This window comes from Netta rufina, assembly GCF_964035555.1.
Source record: "Netta rufina genome assembly, chromosome: 21".
NCBI lineage: Eukaryota > Metazoa > Chordata > Aves > Anseriformes > Anatidae > Netta > Netta rufina.
In genome coordinates this window covers 12244917-12264374 of record NC_140145.1, presented here as the reverse complement: position 1 = coordinate 12264374, position 19458 = coordinate 12244917, and the positions used below count along the sequence as shown (strand labels likewise).

The 19458-nt window shown below is 37.7% G+C and overlaps 1 protein-coding gene across 1 annotated transcript in view; it reads right to left on the bottom strand.

The window, feature by feature from the left end:
- PITPNM3 (PITPNM family member 3) overlaps positions 1 to 19458 on the bottom strand; it is a gene marked incomplete at its 5' end in the record, with an annotated part of 80731 nt that overhangs the window by 4661 nt on the left and 56612 nt on the right. The window contains 7 exon segments of the mRNA XM_084299958.1: positions 250 to 398; positions 2614 to 2730; positions 3771 to 3887; positions 6020 to 6168; positions 6912 to 7106; positions 14217 to 14387; positions 17589 to 17758. Coding sequence (XP_084156084.1) covers positions 250 to 398; positions 2614 to 2730; positions 3771 to 3887; positions 6020 to 6168; positions 6912 to 7106; positions 14217 to 14387; positions 17589 to 17758 — 1068 coding nt within the window.

Below are 19458 nucleotides of genomic sequence, written 5' to 3'. Positions count from 1 at the left end.
AACAGATGACCACTGTTTCAAATCTAAACTGATAACACAGCAAGAAAACCAAGAAAAATAATTAAATTTGTCACTGGACAGCTGAAGCACAAAGAAATTAAATTATCTACCTAAAGCCACACAGAAATCTGTTGTTTAATATAGAACTGACCAAATTTCCCCTCCATACACACTTCAATCTTGTACATGTCGATGTCTTCCTGATCACAAGAGCCCATCACACCTGTAGTTCCAGCTTAGAGTTATTACCTGACCACCATTTTGATGGGATACACACCAACTCTCAATCTCTTTTGTTTGGGTATGCTGTAAGATATCCGGCCACTGCTGTTGGATATCTCTGTGTCAAAGTACACCCATCTACCCGAAGATGGCTCAGTCATTATGAAGATATCAACCTGCAAAAACAATACAACAGGTACACAGAGGGTGCCTACTATCACACAAGACCTGCCAAGCCTACATCCCATTAGTATCTCCAATTGTGTCTTGTACCAAAAGCTAACAAAGTTTCAAGGAACCTTAAAACTCAATAAAAACTTCATAGAGGATCCTCTCAATTAGAAATGTTTCCTAACACACAGTACAAGAGTTTACTGTTGCTTTGACCATTTAAAGCACCCATCTTAGCATTGCCAATGTCAAGAGCATATAGAGCTCAGGACTTCAGGAGGAACATCAAACTGGAAAAAAGATCATTTCAGCTTGCGTGTGTGTATTAAGTTTTTGCATACTAAACCTACAAAAGGGAAAAAAATCAGCTGGTTATTAAAAGATGAAATCTTTCTCAAATCATAACATTGCTGTCAAACAAAAAGCCTACACATCTCAAAGTATCAAGATTTTTTTTTTTCCCTGAAGAGGTTTCATCAGTGCTTTTCTTCAACTTAAGTCACTCAAGTGATGGGGATGCTTTAAGGTGTTTTTTAAAACAGAACAGCCAAACAACAACACAACAAAACAACAGGATAAGATTGAAGCAGTGATTGTCTTAGAAATATAACCATTACCCATGATGATAGTTCAATTTGTACCAGTACAAGGCATGCTGAATATTGCAATAGAATCTTAGAAGCAGCACATCACTTAAGTCGTGTGGAGTTAACTGATGAAGCCCAGCAGTGACAGAGGTACGGGATATTGTATACTGTATTTCAAGCCAACACACAGCAGCAGCTGACATAGCTTTTTGTGACTGTAGAAGAGTTCTTTGTCACATGAACCATCTTTCAGACAGGCATCACTCAAGATCTCTATAGTTGAGGCTGAATGGAAAACATTTTACAGTGAGGTCTCTGCTAGGGATGGAAGCAATTCAGTTGAATGATGCAATCTAGACTATCAACTCAAAGACACTGGTCAAGGCTTCCAAATGCATTCTATAACACAATTTCGAAAGATTCCTGTCTTTCACTAAAGTTTGTTTTTTTTTTTTCCAGTTACCTCTGAAAATTTAACATACAAAATTTAACATAAGAAGAGTGCAATAATTTCATTGTGATGTAGGCAGAGAGTGAGAATGTAAATGCTGATCTCAAAAGCAAGAGCTTTACTCTGGCTGAGTGCAATATATCTAGCTTATATGTAACTCAGCCAACATCTTAACTCCAATATTTTGAAGCCAGGAGCCTGAGTACATTTGCAACAGTGAGAGGATCATCTCTAATGCATGGCAACACAATCCTTAGGTTTTTCTACCTGAAATACCACTTCCTGCTTAGCAACATGAAAAAAGGTAGGCAGAAGTCTTTCCATAGCCAGTTTCCTAAACAGTGCAAAAGAAGATGGAGAACAAAGGAGATTTACCATAAATAAAGCTGTTATCAGAGTCATTATTTAAGTGCAGTCTACTAAAAGTAGACTGCCCAATGTTGAAAAGCAGGAAGCTGAATGCTCAACCCAGCATGAGGTTAATGCATCACCTTAGCAGCATGGGCACAAAACAAGCAAAGCGAAGTCTCCAAGCTTCATTTTTACCCTAAGTTCAGCAACAACGCTCTGCTAATTTCCATAAAAGCTCTTACAGTCTATTGAATATGAACAAAGAGTTCACTTAATGTTTGGCTTTGCTAGTTTTAAGCCTGGCTGCTGCAGACAGCGCTAGGAGCACAGATGGTTCCAACCATGGCACATTACTTCTTCAATTCTACAACTGATCTTTACTCTTCCATGTATGAGAAACAATAGCAACCTAACCTACAGTATCACTATTCCTTTATCTACTTGTATTACCTTGAAAGGAAGATGTACATTTTTCTTCTAGTGATTTGCCAACTGTTAATAAATACTTTTTTTGTCCTTCCTCAACAAGCTAATTTTCTGCAGTAGGTAGTGTAAACACAGGACGGGTTCAGCGATGGCTACCCAGCATGCTTTTCAGTAACAAGAGGAGATGGCCAGCATCACGTAAAAATGATGATAGCTGGGAAAAATGTCAGCTATCCAGAGAGTGTGCTTACAGCATATTTTTGCTGAAGTGATGGCAGACTAGTGACGTAATCCCTCACTGTAAGACTTTCTTTGGTACTATGAACTACATGTGCATTACATTCAACAACTATTTCTAGTAAACACTTATTTTAGAAAAATAAGGAAACAGGAAACAGATTTTACCTTTTCACCTGTTAAAGCTACCATGTCCAGAGGCCCATACATAAAGCGCCCAACTAGTACCTGAGGACCATCTTCTACTGCAATGATGTCATTAGCTCGATGATTAGCAGTCACATTCTGAAATGAGAGCAAAAGGTGGGAAGGGTACAGTTTGCTTTTATAGTAAGGCTATTGTCTCTATTATGCTGTTACGAACAGTAAGACAGAAACACAGTCCAAGACAGTGTGTTTGAGGTACATCCCAGTGCACCTTAGAGTACCTGTCAAAACTGGGCTTTCAGGAATGGCCAAGATTCCATTAATGGTGCATTCCTGAATAGAGATTCTGTTGAGGACACCCAAAATGACCAAAGAAGAGAGTACTTTTAAAGGAAATGCCAATTACCTTTCAGAACAAGTGGTGCCATAGATCCACATAATTACATGCAGAACATTCCTTTTATGAGGCACTTTCACTTATTTTCAGTAGCTCAAATTTTTCACACTAAAAAACAAACAATCCTCCCCCAAGAAACTTTTAACTGATGAATGGGAAGAGTATCTGCAACTTGGCACATCTTTCAAACTGAGAATACATTTTTAGCATAGATTGGACACAAGCTTTTACTGATTGAATGTCATATTTAACCTGGTATGCACTTCTGCTCTGGAGCACAACGAATCCTTATCAGCACTTATAGCAGCATTCAAAACTTGTTAAAAAACTGTCTAAAAATTAACAGTGTAATTTTGCTAAGGCAAAAAGGTCAGGATTTCAGTGATATCCGAAAGAAATTTCTCAAGTCATGAATTTTATTTATTTGTTATTTAAGCCTTTATTTGATACTTATAATTGAAGTGGCATCTAAAAAAAGAAAATATGTTTTCTTGGGTCATAGATTCATTTATCATACAAGAAAATAGAAGAACAACCTCTTTGCTTAACTGAAATGTAAGGCCCTTCAGTTATTTAAAGAAAGAAATACACTTTCTCCCAATGTGTAATGATAAACCAAGAATAAATTGTTCCTATTTCCTAACTGTTAATTTATTTGTCTCTGGATTATGTTAACAGCTTTAAGTTATGTAAAATTCACAATTTAGGAGATTAGACTCCATTTAAATTGCTGCCAAACCCAATTTCTATAGCTACCATGGATATTCAGATTTATACTTACTCTCAATTTGACATGTGTCCTTTTACGGAGCCATTTTTCTCGTGGATTAGATGGGCTTAGTGTTGCTGGATCCAGGCTGTTGTTCTCCTTGAAATTTACATTTTCATACCTCATCACCTGAAATGATATTAATGTTTTTATAAGCCATGTGTTGCTTGGAGAGTCCTTTAATTGGCAAGGAAAGGAGTACACTGCTGCCCCTGCTGAATGACACTGCAGAGCGGATAGCACAAGCAGAGCAGAAAGATGCACAGACCATATGTTCACGTTAAGCACTGGCCAAAAGAGTGAAAGCATTTTATTTGTCTATATGGTTAAGCTCAGGTCCTTAATAAACAGCTTTTCCATTCACACCACAGCATGCACATTTTTTTACATTCAAATCCTTCCCTGAACCACACAAACATTAGGATGATACAAGAGACACTCCTCATTGTCTGCAAAGTCAGTAAGGCTCCTTAAGACCGTGGCTCCTTAAGACTTGTTAATGCCCTTTATTGAGCAGAGGTCAGATTCCTGACTCTATCTGTAACGATTTTCTATTCATAGGCCCAGACAATGTTTCCTATTGCCTTCTGGCTATTACTCACCACTGCAGTAGGGAACAGGAACGAGATTTGGCTTGTGGCTGGTGACATGGTTTAATCTGAAGGTAAAAGGACTATAGTTTGTGAACATGCAAAAGCCTGTCACATCATGCAAGCTACATTTCCTTATGACCTAAATATCACACACTTAACCAACAAATTTGCGTGTTCAACTCATATTAGAGCCAACCCACAAATTTCAGCAAGACATGGCTTGCAGCTTCCATAACGGGACCAGGGACAGCTTGAGGCTAGTTCAGTTTGAATGAGAAATCGCTTGTCTGTATTTTTCACATGCTAGCCGAAAATGAATCAAGTTGGACAGTTAGCTTTCTATGCTGAAGTTTTCCAACCCTGGTGCCATCTGGAATGGTGGCCTGAAATCCCTTTGAAAGCTGTCTGATGTGTCCATCAAGTAAAATTATGTTGCATTCAGCCACAGAAAAGCAATTGGCTTGCAACAGATCAGAGTAAGGCTGTGAGGCCAGTGTGTTTTTTAAAAAAATTGTCATAAATTCCATTCACCAGGGGGCATATATAGGAAATATATTCCTATAGGGCATTTATGAGTCACTAGCCTTAACCTTAACAGGTAGCAAGACAGAATGTCCATCATTTGCTGAAATTAACCAGTCCTTTATGTAGTGTTACAAACTCACATATTGCTTTAGAGGAACATTCCAAATGTGTGAATGCACATATAAGGCTAGATAAGACAAAACACTGCAACTTAATAAGGATGAACAGAAAGCAAGAATAAAGCAGGAATGATTGCTGACAGAAAAGTATCAGCAATACGCTTAGGGAGGCATTTGAAAGGTGATATGCAAGAATGTTCTGATGGACTCAAGGTTAAAAAAAATCCCGAGAGAAAGAGATGACAAGAGCTTTAAGAAAGCTGCAAAGAAGAGCAGAAACATCCACATGCAAATATCTAAGACTTTTCAGGAGAATAAAACAGGTATCTGCATCCTGACACTTCCAGAAGACACTTCTCTACTTTGGGATGAACAACAAATAAGATTCCTGTTCTGGAGGCTGTTCTGTTTCATGAAAAACCCATAAACAGCTTTTACTTTGCATTGATTTTGGTGACACTAGTTATAAACAAAGTTTATTACATTTTGAATGGAATTAGATATACCAAAGGATGCTTTGAAAGGACAGTGAGCGGCTGAAGAAGCCTTAGAATTTCATCAATTAAAAACATAATTTCATCATTCACTGGATGTAAAAAATACACTGATTCCTGAGTTAATACAAATTAAAGTGCTTGTACCTAGCTTCTATGGGAGGGACCTTGGTTTCTTGGCCACTTATCCTGCAGGTCACATTCAAATCCACTAAATTTTTTTCAACCCAGGTGAGATTTCTCAGCTTCATGATTTTCTCTAGAGATCAGAACATGGTTAACTCTAGGTCACTCACAGCTGCTGTCTAAATACTGGAACAGTAGGAACAAGAGACTCATCATATGCCTCAGAAATCATTTCTGAGACAGTGCACACAATGCCTGTAAATACACTAGTACAGTTATAGGAGAGACTGCTAAGCAACTGTTTTTTCTTACACGCTTCAGTTTCAGTCTCCTAATTTTTCCTTATTCCCTCTAATTTTGAGAGGGATATTTGCTGTAGAGAGAGAAAGAAAGAGATCAATGACCTGTCTCAAAATGAATGCCACAACGTCTGTTGATTCCCAGTAGCTGGCATGGAAGAGATGTGGCAGGGCCACAGTTGGAAATGCTGTCAGTACATCTGGACAATACAAGGCATAATCAATTCGTTTTGTTCCCCACCACTTTGCAGTAACTACAAAATAAAACAAAAGGAAAAAAAGTATCACATTTCTAAAAGATATCTTAGCAAATCTCTTGCTGTTTTTATGTTTAAGCTAGATAACAAAATAAAATCTTCTGCTTTTTTAATCCTGACATATAGAGTCTGTTAAAGGCATCAAACAAACACAAATGTACTGTTTTCACTGACTGCATAATCCCTTAAATGTCTGCAGTCAAAACAGCCCTCCAAGTTTTGGGAAGCAGGTTATCTTACCATGATTCCCTTTGCTTCCTGGTCCATAGGAAATGTACAGTGAAAGACCAGTTAAGTTTCTGATCGTGTTACAGAGTAAGAGTTGCAAATGCTTCGCAAACAATGAATACGCTATTGATACGTGTCTACAGTCTGTAACAGGAGAATATAATGATCTATAGCACTTATAGTTATGAGTAACAATTCTTATCTATCTATATTTCTTCATGCCTGGACCATGCTTCTAAACCCAAGTTAGTATGAAACCCTTAATAACTATTTCCAAGTGCCATTTTAATATAGAATTGTGACTTCACTTCCATTATTTTATCTAAATTATTACAAACAGAAAAAGGAAGTTAAATTGTGTTACTTAAAACCACAGCAACTTAGGCTGTTCTCATTCTCCCCAGATTTTCAAGTAAGTTATTTTCCTTTTCATAATAAAGTTTTCCACAGAAAGGATATAGGGAAAGGGCATTTGCTATATCAAACAGCGCACGTCACCAGGCTTCACTCACTGTTGGTGAAGTATGCTGATGGCAAGCTCTCTGTTGACCCTGAGTTTTCGCTGTTTGTGCTGGCCAAGCTCAACTTTCTCTCTTTTCCTTGTGGTTGATTAGATGTGTTTGGAGATTCAGGACTCTCCTGAGCAAGAGTTATATTCAAAGAGCTGTTCTCAAGGAACAGAGCACTGTGGTTTTGGATGGCATCACCTGCAGGTCATAGAAATGAAAAACAAAACAAAACAAAAAACAGCCACCACCACCAACAAAAAAACAATGGGATGAACAACATGGCTTTGAAATTATTTTTGAAATATATATTTTTAAAATATAAAGCCAACGATCATTTTCCTTAACAACATCAGATTTAATGACCACAGATGAAACTCCTTCAGAGTGAGAAGGGCAGCACAAGACAACACAACTAAATGGAGAAAGCATACCCTACTGCCATAAAAATGCAATGGCATCTAAGATCTTCCAAAATGCGTAGTTCTGTTGGGAGGCTGCCTCTCACTCAACGTTGCCTATTTTAAAGTCACTCTCTAAGAAGAGCTATGCAACCCTTGGAGTCTGTGACACTCCTCATTTTCCTGAGGTGAGCGAAAGGACTAGAGAAAGAGACCATTACATCTTCACAAATGGAACAGAATTCTCATTTATTCATGCCACTCTGACAGATGAGCTATGGGCCATGCTTAACACCTCTACTTAGTGAAACAAAAGAAAGCTTTCATCCTGAGGTGTTCTGCAACACTCCTGAGGTGTTCAAAGAACAGATGTGCATTTAAATAAAAGTATTACCGATGTAGCCTGCACATCCCTGCTGCACCCAGCAAAGGCAGAAGCTCCACAAGGTACCTTTGAGACAGGATGTACAGCAAAGTGCACATCAAAAGCAGCTGACTCCTCTATAGTTTTTTCAGAGAACAAACCTCTTGGAGAGATTAAAATGTAGTCAACAAAGGGAAAAGGGGAAGCAGTTCAATGCACATGATAAAAAAGAAAGCAGAGGGACCTTGACGACATATTGCTCTATTCCTGAGCATTTTTCAGTCCCATTCAGACAACTGATCACACTGTGCTCATCTTTCAGGTGGCCATGGGTTAGGGACTACGTCATACATTTCTTTACATAGTGGAGGCCTAGGGTAAGTTTCTTTTCCAACTTTTCAAGTGTTACCAACTCTTAGTGCAAAGGACACCTCAATGGTACACAGAGGAGAACACAACAGGATTTTTTAAGAACTTAAACATAAAAGTTGTTTACAGTAACATCATTGCTTGCAAAAATACACCGGGAGTATAAATGTCTATAGATATCAGAACTGTTAAAACTTGTCAGCATTGAATGAAAAGGAATAGCTTCATAGCTCCCTACAAATTCATCCCTTCCAAAAAGCAGGCATGGCTGGAAAGGTTGTCTTGTTTTGACATAAGCCTGAATATCTCAACTGCATGAGACAACACAAGGAGATAGACCAGATTGAACCAGAGAAGCAACTGAATTCTTACACTTCATGATTGGTATAAAGTTTCAAAAGAATATATTCAATCATTTTTTCCATGGGAATCTGTATTTTGAGTTTCATTAAAAAAATGAACCGTTCTTTCAAAGGAATCTTTCTGATGCCACACAAGGAAAGTTATGTGTGGCTGTAGGAAAGATTAATGAAGGTGAAAAAGATAGAAGTACAATCTTACTATTTCCCTTGTCTCAGGCAAACCATAACCTCTAACACAGACAACTGAAAATTAAAAACAGTGCTGCTTTCTTATAACCTACCTCTTAAGATGGGGAGATATTATATGCTCTTTGTAGCAAAACAAGAGGTACAAGGAAGTAAAAGTTCTATTCTAAGTCATTCTAAACACTGAACCAGTATGCACTTAGTCTTTCTGACAACAAACTCCAAACCACATTGCCCTGAAGTATCACAGCAAATCAGCTCACTGAAGAGATGACAGAGCAGTAGAATCCACAGACATATGGAGTAAGGAACAAGGAAGATGCAACTCTGTTAGGGGTCTATCTGAACCAGTAACCTGAATCAAACTGCAATCAGCAGGAAATTCCACAGAAAGTGCAATAAATTCTGTAAATGAGAGCTAAAAAAAAAATGATGCCTCCAGAAAGTGCTTGTGGTTGGCAGTTTTCTGACACATACGTTCTGCTTCCCCTCTCTGGTGGTAAAAATTAACTTCAATAAAAAGGGTTGTTGTGCCTTTTAAAATTCTCTACCTCCAAATTGTTGTTGCTCTACTGAAACTAATGTAAATTGATTATAATTCAATAGAAGTTTTCAAAAGTTTGAGATTCAGTTCTTCATTCCCACAAAAATGCAGATGGAGAAAGAATTAAAAATAATAACTTTGCACAAAATAGAAAACATGTCAGCCAACACACTGTTTGACTTTTCCAAATTATTAGCTGGCTTACCAACCACTCGGTAAGAATCTGGAGCTTTGTATTTTGTTTATTTCCTAATACTTTTATTTTGAGTAACCATTCTTCTTTTGAAGAGACCAAATCAATAAAATGGAAGAAAACTGCCAAAAATGCCTTTCTCTCATATTTCCTCAATCAGCTTTATGTAAAGCAGGTAGGGCAGTCTGCTTTCATCTCTGGAAGACGGGTTTTTGTTGAATGGTGAAGGAGGAGAATTTTCATTATTCTTCCAATACAGTAACTGAAAAAGACACTTCCCTCCAAAAATAATCTTTTTCATGAATCTGAGTATCACATGACTCAGGATTTGAGGTTAAAGGCTCCAAGGATCTGATCTAAAGGCTCTCTAAGAGCCTTTAGAGGCTATTATCACTTATCATTATAGGTTCTTATTACTAGTCTAACTATTTTTACTTATCAAGCTTGATAACAAAGGCAGATCATTTCACAAAGTCCCAGCTCGGGTAATTATGATAGTTGCATCACAGACAAAGAGGCAAAGCAACTTCCTCACGGCCAGGCAATTCAGACAAAATTAACAATTCATTAATTTCTCTATATACAATCAGAGAAATACAGTGCTTTTAGACCTTGACTTCTATCTACCCATAATGAAGCACACCATTTGGCAATCCTACATACTCCTTATAAATAAAACTTTGCAAGAGAAGAAATTTGCATTTATTTCAATTGTGCTGCAAAATGAAATGTGACAGAAGCTCAAAGACTCTTTATTAAGTGTAAATAGGAAAGAAAATTATCTACATTCTGCTATGTCAAATGTCTAAAAAGTAGGGTAAGTTGAATCCAGGTGTTTTCAGTAAACACACAGTGACCATATTTTTAACCCTCCCCATGCCACAAGCAGCAAAGCAAAAAGAAATTACATCCTACATGCTAGTGGTGTCAAAAACACGAGTGGTGGCAAATCAGGGATCTGTCACAAAGTAAAGGATCACAAAAGCATTCTAAATGTTGAATAGGCAAAAATTGAGAAAGGTGCTGTCCAACAAAAGTCAAGACAACGTGTCTTTCTCTGTGTTGTAACACAATCTGAACTTTGTACCTTGCCCTCACACTTAAAACAAAAAAAATACTAACCAATCAAAAAAAACAAACATTAACCATTTGTTCTTATAAGAAAAGTAATAGGGAATGAGATCCTGCAATGACATGAAATGTTACCAGGAAAGGCTGTTTTGGGCAGTGCATAACAATAATACAGTTTGGTGTAATTAGGTTTCATTGTATTTCACTAGGAAACTACCATTCCAAGTTAATACCATGAAAGCTCCCATTTGGAGAAATGCTTTCACAAGCCCAGGTATCAGAGAAAAGGAAAAAAAAAAAAAAAAAATCTGTGCAGTCACAGGGATTAATCCTTTGTGAATTAAGAATCTTTAATTCCAAGAGGATCTCTAAGGTTGTGCATTTAAATGGGAGGATTTCATATTCATTGAAATAACATAGCTTAGATGTAAAGCACAGCAATAGTTAAATATGCAGAGTTAATACAAAACCATACCATGGAACACCTGCTGATCATTAGACCTTGAACCTGAATATCTCAACCTATAATATGTCCAACAGACAGTGTTTCCAGATTTATGTGCTTTGTAGGAGAATCTTCTGACACACTGCCTTAGAGGAACCAAAAAAGTTCCTTTGTTCTCAAATCACTTATAAACCCTTTGTTCTCGAATCACTTATAAAGTCTCGCTTCAAGAATCATAGTATCTGAAGAGTTTATTTCAATACAACAAAGCTGGTAAAATAAAGCAACACAACATTTTCAACACGAAAAGCAGTCTAAGGGAAGTATTCAGATAGCCTGAGATATGTTTCAGAGACAGAATTTTGTGCCTAACTAAGCAGTAGGAAAATTCAGACACTTGGGTGATGAGAGAACACATTCCATAGATTGGACTGTCCAACAGCTTGGCTATTCCTTAGTCAATTCCTGAGGAAAAGACAGATCTGCAGGATTTTCAGTGGCTTGGCAATAGTGTTAAGTTAGCTAACAGTGTTAAAAGTTAGCTAACAGTGTTAAGAAAATTGGTGTGGGTGAGACTATATTAAGACTTTTCTCATGGTATTCCTTAGTATTCACAGAATCACATAATTGAAGGGGTTGGAAGGGACCTCGAAAGATCATCGGGTCCAACCCCCCTGCCAAAGCAGGTTCCTTAGAGCAGGCTGCCCATGCAGGCATCCAGACGGGCCTTGAATATCTCCAGAAAAGGAGACTCCACAACCTCCCTGGGCAGCCTATTCCAGTGCTCCATCACCCTCACCATGAAGAAATTCTTTCGCATGTTGGTGCGGAACTTCCTGTGCTCTACCTTGTGACTGTTACTTCTTGTCCTGTCCCCGCAAACCACTGAAAAAAGGTTGGCCAAATCCCTCTGTCTCCCACACGTCAGGTATTTACACACATCGATGAGATCCCCTCTCAGTCTTCTTTTCTCCAGGCTGAACAGACACAGGTCTCCCAGCCTTTCTTCATAGGGAAGATGCTCCAGGCCCCGTATCATCTTTGTGGCCCTCTGCTGGACTCCTTCCAGGAGATCCCTGTCTTTCTTGTACCAGAGAGTCCAGAAATGGACACAGTACTCCAGGTGAGGCTTGACCAGGGCAGAGTAGAGAGGGAGGATCACCTCCCTTGACCTGCTGGCCACGCTCCTTTTAATGCACACCAGGATCCCATTAGCCCTCTTGGCCACAAGTGCACAGTGCTGGCTCATGGTCAACCTGTCGTCCATCAGGACCCTCAGGTCCTTCTCCTCAGAGCTCCTCTCCAGCAGGTCATCCCCCAGCCTGTACTGATACACGTGGTTGTTCCTTCCCAGATGCAGGACTCTACACTTGCTCTTGTTAAACCTCATTTGGTTTCTTCCATCTCTCTAGCCTGTCCAGGTCTCACTGAATGGCAGCACAGTCTTCTGGTGTGCCACTCACTCCACCCAGCTTTGTGTCATCAGCGTACTTGCTGAGGGCAGAAACTATAAAGATGTTGAACAATTCTGTACTAGACAGCAAAACAAAACTGCTGACAGTAAGGAAGCAGCTACAGGTAAATTCATACTTGAACAGTCATTTACCCTCTCAGGATAAAGTCTTAATCTCTCTTCTGGACATTAGAATTTGTTCCAAATCCTTTATTGAACCTGTGCTGTTACATTTCATGCTGAAAGTAGGTGACAATCTGATAGTTCATCCTGTCAAAAACCTGCCACTCCTAGACTCTCTACCATCCAATGAAACCTTGATTTCTAGTAAACACTGAGAATATAGACTCTCATGTTGTAAAAATGAAAATAAATCCCATTTGTAGAACCAGAATGTTTGTTTTCCAAACCAAATGTCAGTACCGCTATTTTATATTGTCCTTGTCATCAACATTTGTAGGATTCCCACAACAGATGTACACAACTCAGCAGCTCATGTGTAACCATGAGTCTTGCTCTTCTCATGCTTTTTAATGCTTACCTACTCATATGAACACTGGTCTTTGAATGAATTTAAGAAGACTATTCCATCTCATTTCCTAATTAAAAAAAAATCCAAGTACTTTAATATCATGTTTTTTCATAAAATTATTTGTGTTGTTCTAATGCAGTCTGTTATGTTTTTTAATGTCACCAGTTACATTTTAACTATTATTGAAACTACAGACTAATACTAAATCTGAATACTAATTATTGTTATTCCTTAAACACATCTACAACAGAAAGAACTATATGCTATGATAAAGAACAACTATTGCATAGAAGTGCCCTATTTCAAATTTTTATCTGAGAACTTAGTACTGCTGAGCTTTTCCTAGATAGGACGTTGTTATGGATGTGAAATGATACAATTAAAGATCTGCTGTAGTTTTTCAAAAATTGGTTTAATCAGATTTAGACTGATTGGCATCCAATATACACACTACTTTTGGCAGAGAAAAGGAAGGGATGTGTGTGTATCACACTGCACAGAAGAGGCTCACAATGATCTATATTCACCCAGTTCTAACAAAAAGAAAACACTGCCATTTTACTGTATTAGCCTTTAACATGAGACTCCAAATCCTGAAAAGCCTTTTGAAATATTCTGCTGAGGCCTCAATTCATGTCTGAATGTGTAGCAAGAAGAATAAATCTAATGTGTATGCATATACACATACACTGATTAATTCCTTATTTGCATAATATGGCATGTCAGGATACTGCACATTCGTACAACTATCTCATTTTTTTATATGCAAAGTCAAAACATAATTGTTACAACACAACAGCACAATTCCTTTTTTTTTTTTTTTTAATTTAAATCCATGTCTTTCTATTTCCTCCCCAATCAATCTGTTTATTTTTTTCCTGGATTCAAACATCAGTTGCTGAATATCATTACTATTTAATAGTCTAACAACAAAAGAGCAGATCAAAAGACAATTTTCCTAGTGCTATAATTTGTCTTAATAGATATCTGCAATAAAACTACTACAAGTAACCAAGAGAAACAACATCTAAAACAACTGGTATATGTAGGCAAAGTTCAACTAACTGTAAAAATAAATAGTCCAAAATGATGGTATCAATCAACTCAGTCAAAGACATGGAAGCATGCAAGTGACTCTTCAACTAAAGCAATGGTTCACTTTCCAAACACTATTTAACAGAGCTAGTATCCCAAAAGCTCACATGCAAGAATCAGTTTTTCTCAATGATCTTTGGTTTGATATTTGCTAAATATATCTGTACCCTTCTGCCCCAGATCACTAATTTTTAGCATGGAAGCACATTTGTATTTCAAATCCTCTTGAGCTGTGTAAGGAAAGAAAGCTTAAGAGAAGAATAGATACAGAGAGCTATGGAAAATAAGTACTGTACCTAACTGGTGAGATCTTCCATCCCCCAGTGGGTATCTCTGGTACCGTGGGACACTGAATGGAGGCAGGAGATGAAATCTTTTCTCCAACAGTGGTTCAAGTCTGCAGGCAGACGGATCAGCAGAGTGAAAGAAACTGTAAACTTGGCTGCAGGCTGGGCGGACCTGGCATACTTGGATGAGAATCAAACAGAGAGAGTTCAGTATTGCACCTTCACAATTTTCAAGGAGTATATACATATATAAATGATTAATATGGTCTTCTGCAACTCCAGACTAGCACATATCTGGCCATGAGAAATTTATGTAAATCAGTTACAATTTCCTCTGTAATGAGCATTTTGTTGCAAAGGAATTTTACAGAGACATCACAATCTCAGATGTAGGCATGCAGCAGACACGAAGATGAGCCAGAGAAACAAGACAGAAGCAACGAAGTAAAAAGAAGTTCAAAAGTCTTGTAAATTTGTTACTGAGCATTACAACTATGATGCTCTCAGCACTTCAAATATTTACCAGCAAAATGGTTTAACAGGCCTGTTACACATAGAGGACTGAAATCTAAATGAGATCCAGAGAAGAAAGGTGACATTATTGCAGTTTCTGAAGTCACCTTATGAAAGCTAACGCTTAGAAATGAAGCTGGTCATACTCAAAGCAATGTTTAACATTCTTGCTGAAGATATGAAAATTCTCAGAGTTTTGGGGGCTGCAACTGGAAATGGGTATTTGTTAACCATCTACTTAATCAGATAGCAGGGCATTCTTTTGATTGATTACAGGGCACTGCAGCATAACTTAGAAGGGTGATCACACAAGATGGATAAAATCTGTACGACAGTGTAGTCCCTTCTCATTGAGCTATACCACACTTTAATCACTCTGAATCTTGCCAGCCTGGGTAGATGAATTCATTATGGAGAGTGTTACTGAATATTAGATATAATGGAATCTATTTTAAATGACATCTCTTATCAGAGTACCCATCATAGATATAAAAAAAATTAAAATCAAAGCACACTACTTAGGTTCTTTCTAATTTTCAAGAGCAGCAGTAAAGGTATTTGTACATCAGCAAAATCACACTGAGAAAACTTGACACTGTTCAACTTTCTCTGCTGCAGTCAGTCACAATGAACTACCTATATCAGAGAACACTACATTCTTACAGATTTTCTCAAGTCCTTCCCATGTTGCTGGAAGGACTCTAAGAATATTTATTCCGTTGCTTGCTGTTATTAATTGCATACACGGAAAAATCTTGATGTAGACTATATCGATGTTACCGAGTTCTGAACTTCTAAGACTACTTCTGAGTTGTCAAAGCAGTGTTGCCATATGCAGGTCATAGCAGTACTTTGCAGCAATCTCTGTTCTGTAAAAGCTATAGCAGAGTGTCAGCAAGTTTTTATTTAAATTGGTAAGAAAATTACCCTTTTATTGTTCATAGCAAAAACCTTTCAAAGATACTTAAAAGGATGGAGAGGGACTCTTTACTCAGGTAGATAAGGATAAGACAAGGGGGAATGGTCTTAAATTAAAAGGGGATAGATTTAGTTTAGACATTAGGAGGAAGTTCTTCACTGTAAGGGTAGTGAGGCACTGGAACAGATTGCCCAGAGAAGCTTTGGATGCCCCGTCCCTGGAGGTGTTCAAGGCCAGACTGAACGGGGCCTTGTCCAACCAGATCTAGTGGGTGGTTGGAAGTAGATTATTTTAAAGTCCCATCCAACCCAAGACATTTTATGATACTATGATACTTCAGCACTGAGGTTCAAGTTCAGAAAAACATTAATTCTAAAGATGAGGCACATGTTCATATATCTATTTCAAACAGGGACAGACACAGGACTATTGGAAAAAGAGAAAATTCCAGTTGCTCAGAACAGAACTAGAATGGGGTGTCATACCTGTCATACCTCATAAACAGCTAGGACACAATGTGAGACCACGAGGAATTTGTGACATGGGAGAGGAAAGAAAGGAAGACATTCCTTTTCAATTAATATTTAAGAGGAAACTTCTACCTGCTTCTCCAAATTATCCTGCTGGTAGTGTCAAATAATACTCAGCCCATGCAAGCTGTTGAAATATGTTATTGTCAGATATGCAAAATACATTAAACCCCAGCAACCAAATGCATACTCAGCCCACATTTGCACAGGCAGGAACTTTTTCAAGTCTTGCTAAACCTATTATGAAGGAAAAATGGCACAGCTATTCAGAGAGTATCTAAATGCAATCCACTGATGATAGATGAAGACTAGACTGCTCCTCACATGGTATCTGAGTTAACTGCCTAAAGCAGATGGAGTGATGCATGCCCATGAACAACATTTCACCAAAGTACTCTTTGTAAAACATTTTAGATTGTTATCACTGGCAACTACCAAGTTTCCAGCTGCAGGATAACCAAAACCTGCTCAGACTATCTGTTGTATGCTGATTTTTCTAGAAAGGATGATCTGTACATCAATCAGAAGAAATGCAAAATGAGAGTTTAATAATATTCTCCTCTGAAGCCACAGAACCTGATAAAAAATTCCTGTGAGATGTCTGAAGCCTCCTATACACTTTTTTTGTTTTACTTATGGCAAGTAAAATAAAGTTCATTTCATATTCCTTTCCAATTTATTTCAGCAATTAAATGCAACATTGAAAGATATCCAAATGACATTACTCAGAAGTGTATAAATTGAACTCTTACAAAGAAAAAAAAACTGGGAGTTCTGAATTGTTGTCTCTTTATATTACTGCAATGGATTTTTCTCCCTCATCTAATAACAGAACATATCATTTCCCATGAAGATGCCTTGCTATCCAAACTTCATATGATGCACAGAAGCAAAAGACACACTGAAATTTGAAAAGTAAATCCCTTTAAAATAAGTGAAAAAAATCCAGATATATTCAAAAATAAAAAAATAAAAAAAAGAAAATCCTGTATATCTCTGATCACTGTGTTCTTACCAGAGTTTAAAATGGCTCACAACCAGCACTAATGGGGTTGAAATTTACACATGAAGCCAGAAGCGAACAAGATGAAATGCTGTACTAAGCACAGATGCTATTTTTGGTGTAATTTTCAAGGACTGCTCCTTGGTGAGGTATAAGCTTCATGTTGTATGGAATTTACAATCAACAGCAGAGCAAAAGACACACTGCTGTAAATGGGTGAGCAGTGACATTGCCGGAACAGACCTCACCACCTCATGCCTCAGTACCAACCTACACTAACATTCACATCTTCTAGAAGAAACTTACTTCACTCCTCAGTCTTTAATTAGACTCTTTTATTTACCTCCTTTTAAATGTGTCTCTTTGTTTACAGAGGTCATTAAACATCCTGTATTCTAACCCCAGAAAGAGCTTACCATCCAGGCCTGGCAGAACAGTACTCCTCATGGCCAGCACCAAACCAAGTGGCGATCCAAAGATGAAGAAATCAGACACCTCAAATTCAAATCGGCCCAGGTTTACTTCTGAGAGACTGGAATTCACAGGAAGAAAGTCTGCATCATCTTTCAGCACACTTGAGTGGATGCTGAGCAAAGAAAACGCACTGATTCAACAATAATCAATCCAGAGAAGAAATACATTCCAAAAACAGGCTGCTTAGAAAGCTCTAACACCTGCATCAAGATCCAAGCAATATGTCTTAAACTGTAAAAAGATTAATTACAGCATAGCAGCCATTTATGATTTCCAGTGTGGCCATTAATTAAGTTTACTACCTTCAACATACAAGTTTTCTACAGTTAAAATACTTATCAGTAAGTTATGCAAGGACTCTTAAAATTGAAGTCTACCTCCCTTCCCTTTTAGCTGTACAGATGTATGTAAGCTTATTCTGCAACTTTTGCTACAAATTTGAACCTACTCAACTTGTGTAAGGACAACGGTATTAAAAAGTTACAGTTGTACAAGTACATAAAAAAGCATTGCTTTTACGTGTTCTGTGAGCTATGAAACAGAAGTTTACAACTTTTCAACTAGTTATTAACTAGTTATTACAGGTTAAAATTAGTGATGCTTATAGATATATTTTAATCTTTTAAGCGATTTGAACATTTTCATTTATTTTCTGTGCCATATATGCATATGGTAAATACAGATCACCTATCTTTCATGGACAAAGAAAATACTCATCCCTCATTTAGCTTTGTGAAAGATGAAATTACTACATTCAGATGCAGAACATTAGCACATATACATATACACCCCGCTTGCTCATGAAGCATCATGAGACAGAACAGAACATGTCGCCATAGCATGCAAAACCTGACTGAGAGATGCTGACCATGCTATCACCAGAGCTGTAACCAAAGCCCTCATGAGTTACCTGCACACTACACTTTACATCAATGGTCAATCATGGCTCAGAATCCAGAAATCCTGAAGACTTGTCCTGAATCAGACCATAACAAGACAATTCTTTCAATCTGAGAACCTGACATTCTCAAATTATAACCTGATGTTATTAATCAAAACTCCCAAAAAGTAATTAAAAAAGTAGCTCAAAAATCAGTTTCTCTGTGAAAGAGGGATCTTTGTTATCTTTGAGGGAATCTCATTACTCACACTGACACACTACTTCCAAATAGCAGTATATAAGCACAATAAAAAAGGTCTAGTGATCTTATGCAAGTCTCACAGGCTGGACAGGGTGGGGCAAAGGATGATATGGTTTGGTTTGACACTTTCCTCCCCCACCCTCTCAAGGAATATTTTCTGCCTCCTTTATATAGGTATACGCAACTCTTCTCAAATAACCGCAACAGCCTGAAGTTTGAGGTGTCCAAACTGTGAATGGAAGATATCCAACTTCTTGCTTAAGTACAGCTCTGTGGAAAGGTTTTAGTTTAAAACACAGACATGCAGAAAACTAAAAGAGAAGACCTGTAAAAAGACGGTTATCTAATTATGCTATTATCCCCCAAGTATAAAGTAGTTTATACAATCCAGCACTGTACTTTATACATAGCACAGTACTCCTATAGAGGAATCTAAAATAACTGACAAAAAGTTTTCAGTTATGGAAAAGTAAAACCAACCATTTTGCCTCAGAGGGAAGATGCAACATGCTGATATTAAAAAAAAAAAAAAAAAAGTTTGAGGCAATAAAATTACCGTAAGCTGCTACTAAAAAAACTGCCAGACTGAAGTACAACACAGTAGTAAGTCTGCACTGTACTTAAACTGTAGCAGCACTTGAATACACATTACGACTTCTCCATTTGCATC